Raw genomic sequence first — 9,600 nt, 5'->3', positions numbered from 1 at the left:
TTGTTGTTGAAATCAACAAAAATTAAATTCTAAATTTTTGAATATAAAAAATTTGATACTTTATCATATAATTATATGTACAGACATTTACTGGAAGGATTTTTCAAACATCAAAATCTCACAATTCAACATTCTTTTATTCTTTCTTTCTTCTATGCCTAAATTTTAGTAAAAGAAAACGGAACCAATTTAATAAAATTTATCCTTTAATTTACCCAAATTCACCCTTCAGTCAATGTGTACCAAAAAATTACATTGCTTTTACTGTTGAAAATTTCAACACTAAATCTGCCCGTAATATCCAACTCTAAATTCAACAAAAATTTTAACGGTATCATTTGGAAAGACAAACATATTAGTTAGTATTTCTAAATGATATACAAATTTTGTACATAAGCATTAAATTTATCATTTTTGTTATTCAAATAATGTGGAATCTATAAATTTATTTATTTTCTAAAATTTAGTTCTAATACACTAATATTATAAAAAATTTTATACGATTATTCAATTAAATTTATATATTTAGATGATTATTTAAGTGGTAAATTTAAAATTAGTAATTTTTACTAGTGTATATAACAATGTGGAATTGATTATTTGTGTAAAATTTTTTGAGAAAGTCTAGTTGCAGTAACTTTTGTATTTTGTGGCCAGCACTTAATCATAAAAAAAGTGAGTGATTTTTTACCATTAGATATGTAATCTCACACCAATAAAAATACTATTGATAGCCAATTGATGGTTACAAAAATTACTGACCCCTAACACTCCTCAAATTTTTTTATATTGATAATAAATTAAAATTAATATCTTTATTTTTTTATATGAGATATAGGAACCAACAAAAAAGTATTGGCATATTACTTAGAGATGCACTACAAGAAACAATGTTTAGATGCAATTGAATAAAGAAATATGACTTTATTCGAAAGGGGATTAATATAATAATCCACTCAAAATACTAATATAGGGAGGCTCATGTCCTTGGTTACGTATTAATAAAAAAAATGAGAGTCCATAAAAAAAAATATTTTTTTGCTACTTTTAGGATTTGAACTTAAAAGAGTTTTTAGTTGAGTTATATAAAACATACTATTTCAACTAATTTTATTTTTATTATTTTTATATACATTTAATAAATAATAAATTAAATAAATTAATAAGTTTTATCGTTTCCCTTTGTAGTTTATGAGATCTGGCATCCTATAAGGCTATAACACAAACACGCCAAGCTGGACTTTTGAGTTTTGACTGTGAAAACATAAATAAATATATTTTTAATTTATGAATTATTGTGAAATATAATAATGGATCTTTTACTACTCGAACACATGACATAAGACATACTTGACTAGTTAGCCTCCACACTTTGACTCTTTCTTTTTTCTCTTATATATATTCTCATCCCTCATTACACCCATTTTGCCTTCTCACAAACACATACCTAATAACCCTACTCTCTCTTCAACTCTCTCTATTTGGTTAAGAGTTCATAATTTAGGTTTTATTTCCATCATCATATAATCTCCCTAGCCATATTTATTTATTATTTTTTATTCAAATTTTATTATAATGGGTGTGGTGCGGTCGTGGGAGAGTAGGCAGGCGGAGCTAGAGTCCTTTTGCCGAAGCCTAGTGACCGATACGGCCACCATTCATCGGCGAAAGGACCTAAAGCCGCAGCCGAAAAACAACCTCTTTGGGGATTATGATGAAGAAGAAGAGAGGAATACCCTAGTTTGTGTGACAAGTGGTGTTTCTTATTTGGGACTTGCTTTGGTCAACAAGCTTTTGCAAAAAGGTTACTCAGTGAGAATCACTATTGAAAACCCAGGTATTCTTTCTTTCTTTATTTCTTTAATTTCTCTTACCTACTATTGTTTTCTTCTCTTTGGGTTGGTTCAAATAATCTCGGTTTTAATGAGTAGTGTTTGTGGTTAGCTTTGTCATTTATATAATTTTTTTTCACTCTTAAGTTGTTTAATTAATCTATGCCTTGATTAATATTATTATATTAAAAAATTATATGAACAACTCAACGTGTATAATATATAAATATTTTTAGCTGTGTATTGTTATTGGTCGTCATGGGGTAGGTTGACTATGTTATTGTAAGATATAATTTTTTATTTAAAAAAAAAAGGTGTATACTCTTTAGAAACTTGTTTTTGCTTCTGTTTTCAGTTTGAATAATTATTATGTTTCTTTTCTTCGGTTAATTATCGGGAAAAAATGTATGTCATGCTTTTTTTTCAAATAATAATTTATGCAAAATTAAATATATAACGTCAGTCGTTATAGAAAAGGGGGGCACTGGCCCCCAAAATAAATAATATGTATATATAAGTCTTAATTTTTTAGTTTAGTTCTTTTTTAATTTTTAATTTTTTTTGTTAATTTATATTTTTTATGTTGGCTCTTCTTAAAAAAATTTCTAACTCTGCCCCTGTATAACGTAATATTTGTTTCCTCAAAGTAGTTAAAATTTTTATATGTATAATATTAGGATAATAATAATAATAATAATGTAGTAGGTACCAACTATATATAAGTATTTGAGATTGGATATTCATAAAGTTGTTGAACATTATAATTAGCTGAGTAGGTATGAGAAGAGAAACGTGGAACTTATTCAGCTGTACAACGATTTCATAGAACTAAGAATTTATTAGAACTCTAAGTTTTGGTGAATTCTAAAATTAGTTTAAACTTTTGGAAGGAATGGTTTCATAATCCGAGATATTTATTATTCTTATTATTCGGATAATTATTTTAGATAATATGACTGATATTTATTTTGTAATTTAATAATATATTATATATATTATATATTTAGACCATTAATTTTCTAAAAGTACTCTTAGTTGAATCATAAAATATAATTTAAGAAAGAGAATGATGATTAAATTAAATTTATAATAGAAACAATGAAATAAAAACTTTAGCTGATTAAAGGGCAAAAAAAAGGAGAATAATTTGAGTGTACGGCAAAACATGTGAGCTTTTAGAGCCGTCCATTGTCAGCTTTTATTTAAGTTTGTTTGTTTTCATGATTGAAGCCAACTTGATGGCCATACTTATTTTATGATCAATTTATTATAATATTATATATACGATAGAAAAATTTTAAATATTGTTGTCATATTGATTTTAGTAGTTAATTTTAATTAATATATTATATATTTTTATAAAAATTTAATTTTAATATATTGTCATTATAAAATAATTTTATATATATATTTAATTACATATGTTATATTAATAAAAATAATTATATTTTATATTAACTGCGTAAATAATCATCTAAAAAAATAGATATGATTATACAATTATAAAAAAATTTAATATCAAAATTAAATTTTTTTTATAATTAAAATCAACAAATAAAACTATTAAAATATCGATATTTTTAGAATACTTTAAATTCTTGAGGCAAATGTATATTAAATTTATCAAATTTTATCTGCTAGAATACTACAATTGCCTGGAAACTGCCATATATATCATTCATATTATTGATGATATAAGACTATTTTAATTGTACCATGAAAATTGTCTAGTGTACAATTTTGAATGTGGACTCCGTCTCCTCCACGGCATATATTTTATTTATTGATTGATGCAACGAAACTTTATTAGAATTTTATTTTGCTTGTATTATGTTTGGTTTATTTGACACATATAATATAATAATATATATTTATGCTATTAGTTTTTTTTATCACCGGCTTAATTAAGTATTCTTCTTTTTTGTTTCATTTAATTAAAGGGGGCTTAATTTAATTAATTTAGGTATTTTATGACTATCTCTCTAATCTATATGCTCCTCATCAATTATTGCTCACTAGAACCAAAGGCTCACATGTGGCCACAAGCCCACAACTACTCTTTCATTCTTTTGAAATATTTCAATATAGTTAAAATTAAAGTTATTTTTTATTATTTGACAATATTCAAAAAATAAAAAATGTGATAAAATTGAAAAAGTGTTATTAAATAATAAAAAATATAATATTAATATTGGTTACACTTTTTTTTAATTATCACTCAGATAGAATCATCATAATATATATCATCATTAATAATTAATATATGTAGATATCGAAAATATTAACATAAAAATTAATTAAAAATAATTAAAATTTATCTTATTTAATATTTATTAATTCTAATATTTGTTAATTTTTGTTATAATTAATAAATGTTAAATAAAATAAATTTAAATTGTTTTTTTATCTCTCTGACATTATGGAATTTAAAAATCACACGACCATATAATTCACCATTTCATATTTTTCAAATATTATCATTATCATATTTTTTGAATAATAATCTGAAGGGAAGATTTGATTGAATTGTGGAATGCAGAGGACATAGAAAAAGTGAGGGAAATGAAGGAAAGTAGAGGAGGAAATGGAAAATTGGAAGTAGTAATGGGAAAGTTAAGTGATGTTGATAGCTTATTAAATGCATTTGAAGGTTGCCATGGCGTTTTTCACACCTCTGCTTTTACCGATCCTGCTGGTCTCTCTGGCTACACTGTCAGTCTTCTATTCTTTTCTCTTTTCTTTTCTATGATAATTTACCATTTTTATTGTAAAATGTTTATACTTCCATAATTCTAACTATAAAAACTAGAAACTAATTTAATAAAATTATTTAAAATATTTATAATATAATTAAATAGTTATATATATAATTTTGTAGTATAAATATATCAAAATTATTTTTTTATAAATAAAATAATTAGTATTTATACTTTTTATTATTAGAATTAATAATTTACTTATTAATTATTTTTTCCTTTAACTAGTTAAACACACTATATTGGGAAAATGTTTTGTGCCACCTAAATAATTTCTTGTACTCCAGTAAATTAGCTAAAACTTTATTTTATTAATAAATAGATTGAATTCAAGTTAAATTAGTTAAAGCTGATTAAACTTGTTACTGTTTTCACCCTAATAAAACAACTAAGCAACCTTAATTTTCAGAAATATATATCATCCTCTAATAAATTCGACTTGTTTATTTACATCATCTAACTTTTGGCTTCCCTTAGGGAATATTAATTTTTTTATTTTTATTTTTAAATTACATGTCTTTTGTAGTTTTGTTTATTATTACATTTACTTTCAATTTTTTATTACCCGCACTACCTCTCATTTTTTATACAAGTTAACTTTATAATTAAGGGTGTATTCCATAATTATTGATTCTTAATACCACCTTAACTAATAGCTTCAATATGAAATATTGCTAATTAATCAAATTAAAAGGCAATTAGTTTTTATGTATAAAGCAGAAACTATCTTGTTCACATTGCTATCATCATAATCTTTGGTTTTTATAGGTTTTAACATGCAGCTTCTAATGAATTGATTGTGTCTCATGTAAATAGAAATCTATGGCTGAGATTGAAGCGAGGGTGAGTGAGAATGTGATGGAAGCATGTGCAAGAACAACTATTAAAAGATGTGTCTTCACATCATCACTCTTAGCTTGTGTGTGGCAACAACAAAATCCAGACTCACAAGATTCTCCAATTACTATTAACCATACCTCATGGACAAATGAATCACTGTGCAAAGAAAAGAAGGTATACTACTAATTTCACTTAATTAATTATTATGAAATTAATTAGTGGATATTAATTAATTTATTTATTATTATATATGGCAGTTATGGTATGCATTGGGAAAAGTGAGAGCTGAGAAGGCTGCATGGAGAATAGCAAATGAAAGGGGTTTGAAGCTCACTACCATATGTCCAGCACTCATCACAGGCCCTGATTTTTGTCGCAGTAATCCAACATCTACTATTGCATATCTTAAAGGTACACACTTCAATTTCTAACCAAACTTTCTTCTCCAATTTTTTTTTTTGGTCACATTTGATATTGGTGTAAGCTAATTTACAAAATGTTTAAAGCCTATCGAAGAAAATTGCATAAATGATTATACTTTTAACATATTATTTCACATCCATCTTCTTTTTGAGTTTGTATAAATATTTTTTAGAGAAATTCAAGTAGACTAGTAATTTTTAATATTTTTTTATTATTATTTGACTACCACAAATATTAAATTATTTTTAATAAATAAATTTTACTAATTTATGTATGCAAAACTCTAATAAATATAAATATATACTTATGTGCAATAAGTCAAAATTGATAATATTTATTGGTCATATAACATTGCCTTTTATTATAGGTTTTTTCTTTCTTTTAGTTTGTATTGAACTGAATTTTTTTTTGTCAATGATCGAATTCTAGCCTTTTAGATCATAAATTTTTTTATATTATATATCATAAAACTACATATCTCAAAAATTTAATCGAATAAAAAAATATATATGAATAATCATATCTTTAGTAGATATTTTCTAATTTCAATAAATTGTTATGTTTAATATTACATTATATAAAATATAAGAGTATTGAGTGTCATATAATAATTATTTAAATCCCATATGATATATCATCTAATCTCAAAGATTGTTAACTATATTCTTCGGATACCTTAATTAGTAGTCACTCTAGAACATTCTATTCCCTATATTCTAAGAATTCTAAAACATATATGAAAATGCAGGTGCCCAAGAAATGTATTGTCATGGTTTGATAGCAACAGTTGACGTAACAAAATTGGCTGAAGCTCATGCAAGTGTGTTCAAGGCAATGAATAGCACTGCTTCTGGCAGATACATTTGTTTTGATAAATTAATTGATAACCAAACTGAGGCAGAAATTTTGGCCAAAGAAATTGGGATGCCTAAACATAAGATTTGTGGGGATTGTTCCTCATTGCATAGATTTATGAAAATCTCAAATGACAAGTTAAACAGACTGATGTCAGGTCCAATTAGGTGTTACAATCAACATTATTGTTAAGAATGGAATCATGCTTACTATCTATGATATGCTATGTTTTAAATTTTAATCAGAGCTTATGTTTATGGCTTAAGAGATTAGAAGAGGGGAAAAAATAGATGAGCCATGTTTTCTAGTTTTTTTTTTTTTAGTAATTAATGCGTTAATACCTGTATTCATTTATATCTTTTTTATGTAATAATATGTAATCCTATTCAATTTTGTGCCAATAATAATTGTTAGCTAGCTAGGCATGAGGACTTATATAGTTTCAAATAATTGAATTTAGCTATAATCTTAGAGATGCAATTTTGGAGAAGAATTTACCTCATCAACATTTTGTTTTTCGTTGACAAGAGGATAAAACAAAATCCTGTGAGGAAGAAGAGTACATATGGAAAGTATACAATTTTTTTTTTGTATAAAAAATTTTACACATTCTTTATATAGTTAATTAACCACATTTATGTATTATATGATATGTTAAATAATAAATTAAATTCTTTATTTAATAATATAACAATACATTATTAGTTATTCACTTATTTGTATAAAATCTTTTAAAAATATTATGAAATCACTTCTCCTTCTTTCGTTTTTCTTAATTCATATGTTCCCATCTTGGGGCATTGACCTCCAATTCCACTCGAACAAAATAAACTCTAGGATTCTTCATTTGAAGTTGAGCTAGTTTGGTTTTAAAACAGTAATTTTTGGACTGTCACTGCCACAACAAAATTCTCTCAATAATAATAATTTATCCAAAATAAGTAATAAAAGACATTTTTATTTTCTCAAACTATTTATTTGATACTAAGGAAAATGCACATATAAGTATAGGAGTATAACTCAGTCCCTTAGATGTTCATTAATGTTTGCGATCATTTCCGCAAATCATTACAGGTCTGTAGACTCATCACCGTTATACTCTATGAATATAATTGGCTCTATCCCAATTAGTAAGACACAACATACACTACAACATATCATAGCCCTTGAAAAACCTACTACTACATTATTTATTTTATTGGATTTAATTTGCAATATTTGCATATCTAGTTGATCCAGAGTACCCAAAAACAATGTGACAATATAATTGGGGGAAATAAGTACTGAAAGCAACACAATCAATATTGCTTCAAGGGAACGAGTTCAATGGGAATCGAAAAGTTCCACATTGACCAGATGATGAAGCTTCTCAATCTAAAACTATAAATCATGTATGCAAAATTCAATAATTTGAGGCGGCCTCAGAGATCTTGGTGGTTAATAATTCATCAAATAGGGTGTTTCCCCCTATCAAGAGTAGCAAATATTTTCTAACATCACAGGCACCCTCACATACAACAAAAAAAAAATTGAAAAAAAATAAAAATTAAGTTGAAGAACATGATAATTGATGTTGTCAGAAGTAGCTGGTTGTGATCTCATGTATAAAATCAATGGGAATCCGTCTGATTTTTATCATCACCCAACATCAAAAACCCTAGATCCACATAATCAAAACAAATAAATAAATAAAATGTATCAACCTTGTCACCGAAGAGCCTAAGCAATGAAGGATATTCGGAGCTAAAGGCAGATTACAAGCACATATTAATCTGAATAAATGCGTGTATAACATAAAGTTTTTAATATAGCCTAACGATAGATTCCATGGCCTAGCATATACGTGACCAAAGAATTGCAAATTAGGCTCAATCAAATCAAATCACAGAATGAATCGAAAAAAGGAGGACTCAGAGTGTTGCTATCTGTGCTCAAAGAAAAAAGAGTCTTTCGACTCAAATTTCTCATACAAGAGGTGTCAGAAATTCAAAGCAATGTTCATCTTCGTCCCCTCTTTTAAGAATCACGGTTGCGTTGTCTTATATAAAAGAAGAGAGAAAGAGTGAAAGAAGGGGTTGAGGCTATGGCTGCGATGCCTACAAACTCGGATTAGGGTTTTGGTGGTGGAACGAGTCAAGGGAATGTTTATAAGGGCTTTTTTATTTCTATTTTGGGCTTCCTATTTCTATGGGCTTTTTGGGATCTTGAACACCGTTAAGTTATATTTTGTGGACGATTGGGCTAGCTAAGGGTATTTTAACCTTGAGTAGTGTGTTTTGGGTGTTACTTTTCCTGGACTTAGACCCCTCTACGATAACTAAAAACAAAAAACCTCAGCATTTCAATTGTCAATCAATTATCTACCTTTTTTTTTTTTAGTCAATAGATTGGACAACCCAATTCTAGGTTACAATTATCTTCCTTATAGCTGGGATATAGGGTTCTGAGTTTTTTTGTGGAATCAGCCAATCTGTTTTTTTTGTCAATGGATTAGACAACTATCAATTATAGGTTATACAACACACTCACTCACACTCACACACTAGTGTATAGTTCAATTATTATTTTGTTATAAAGATTTCATTCTTATGGGAATCAAATATATCCAAGAAAAAGGTAAAAATTGAAATGATAAGATTTTGATTTCCTGAAATCAAACTTACTTAAAATTAGCTTTTAAACTTTAAACCAAATATAAACATATAATATTTCTATCTTAAAATTTTTAAAAATTATTTATAATTTCTCCAACCACACACACCATAAAAATTTTTTCACTACCCAATTATGGCTGGATTTTGAATCTGAGATGTGGCTTCTGCGAGGCCAACATATTAGCTATTGGTGCAATGCCTCGGCCACAGCCAATCTATTTCAATTCTAATAACTCTGGT

At 26.6% G+C, this 9,600-nt stretch overlaps 1 protein-coding gene and 4 non-coding genes across 5 annotated transcripts; 1 reads left to right on the top strand and 4 right to left on the bottom strand.

Moving 5' to 3' along the window:
• The first annotated feature begins 1,427 nt into the window (after nucleotides 1-1,427).
• On the top strand, nucleotides 1,428-6,947 carry LOC107490071 (cinnamoyl-CoA reductase-like SNL6). Its single transcript, XM_016110843.3, has 5 exons — nucleotides 1,428-1,837; nucleotides 4,372-4,544; nucleotides 5,405-5,602; nucleotides 5,686-5,839; nucleotides 6,600-6,947. The coding sequence occupies exons 1-5, from the start codon at nucleotides 1,576-1,578 to the stop codon at nucleotides 6,896-6,898; spliced, it is 1,086 nt and encodes a 361-aa protein (XP_015966329.1). The 5' UTR covers nucleotides 1,428-1,575; the 3' UTR covers nucleotides 6,899-6,947.
• Nucleotides 6,948-7,720: 773 nt separating this feature from the next.
• LOC127747990 (small nucleolar RNA SNORD25) lies at nucleotides 7,721-7,804 on the bottom strand. The gene has a single exon (XR_008009933.1). It is a non-coding gene; the product is annotated as a small nucleolar RNA SNORD25 (small nucleolar RNA).
• A 319-nt stretch (nucleotides 7,805-8,123) lies between these two features.
• LOC127748001 (small nucleolar RNA SNORD24) lies at nucleotides 8,124-8,211 on the bottom strand. The gene has a single exon (XR_008009944.1). It is a non-coding gene; the product is annotated as a small nucleolar RNA SNORD24 (small nucleolar RNA).
• Nucleotides 8,212-8,277: 66 nt separating this feature from the next.
• Nucleotides 8,278-8,354, bottom strand: LOC127748276 (small nucleolar RNA R12). The gene has a single exon (XR_008010218.1). It is a non-coding gene; the product is annotated as a small nucleolar RNA R12 (small nucleolar RNA).
• Nucleotides 8,355-8,613: 259 nt separating this feature from the next.
• On the bottom strand, nucleotides 8,614-8,715 carry LOC127748281 (small nucleolar RNA snoR1). Its single transcript, XR_008010223.1, has one exon. It is a non-coding gene; the product is annotated as a small nucleolar RNA snoR1 (small nucleolar RNA).
• Nucleotides 8,716-9,600: the final 885 nt, after the last annotated feature.

The sequence above is a fragment of the Arachis duranensis genome, chromosome 5, assembly GCF_000817695.3.
Source record: "Arachis duranensis cultivar V14167 chromosome 5, aradu.V14167.gnm2.J7QH, whole genome shotgun sequence".
NCBI lineage: Eukaryota > Viridiplantae > Streptophyta > Magnoliopsida > Fabales > Fabaceae > Arachis > Arachis duranensis.
The sequence above is the reverse complement of the archived record's forward strand: the minus strand, read 5'-3'. Positions and strand labels throughout refer to the sequence as shown.

Coding starts and splice junctions, on each gene's coding strand:
- LOC107490071 (XM_016110843.3), top strand. CDS start 1,576: ATGGGTGTGGTGCGGTCGTGGGAGAGTAGGCAGGCGGAGCTAGAGTCC. Junction 5,603..5,685: donor CACTGTGCAAAGAAAAGAAG/GTATACTACTAA, acceptor TATATATGGCAG/TTATGGTATGCATTGGGAAA. Junction 5,840..6,599: donor TACTATTGCATATCTTAAAG/GTACACACTTCA, acceptor ATGAAAATGCAG/GTGCCCAAGAAATGTATTGT.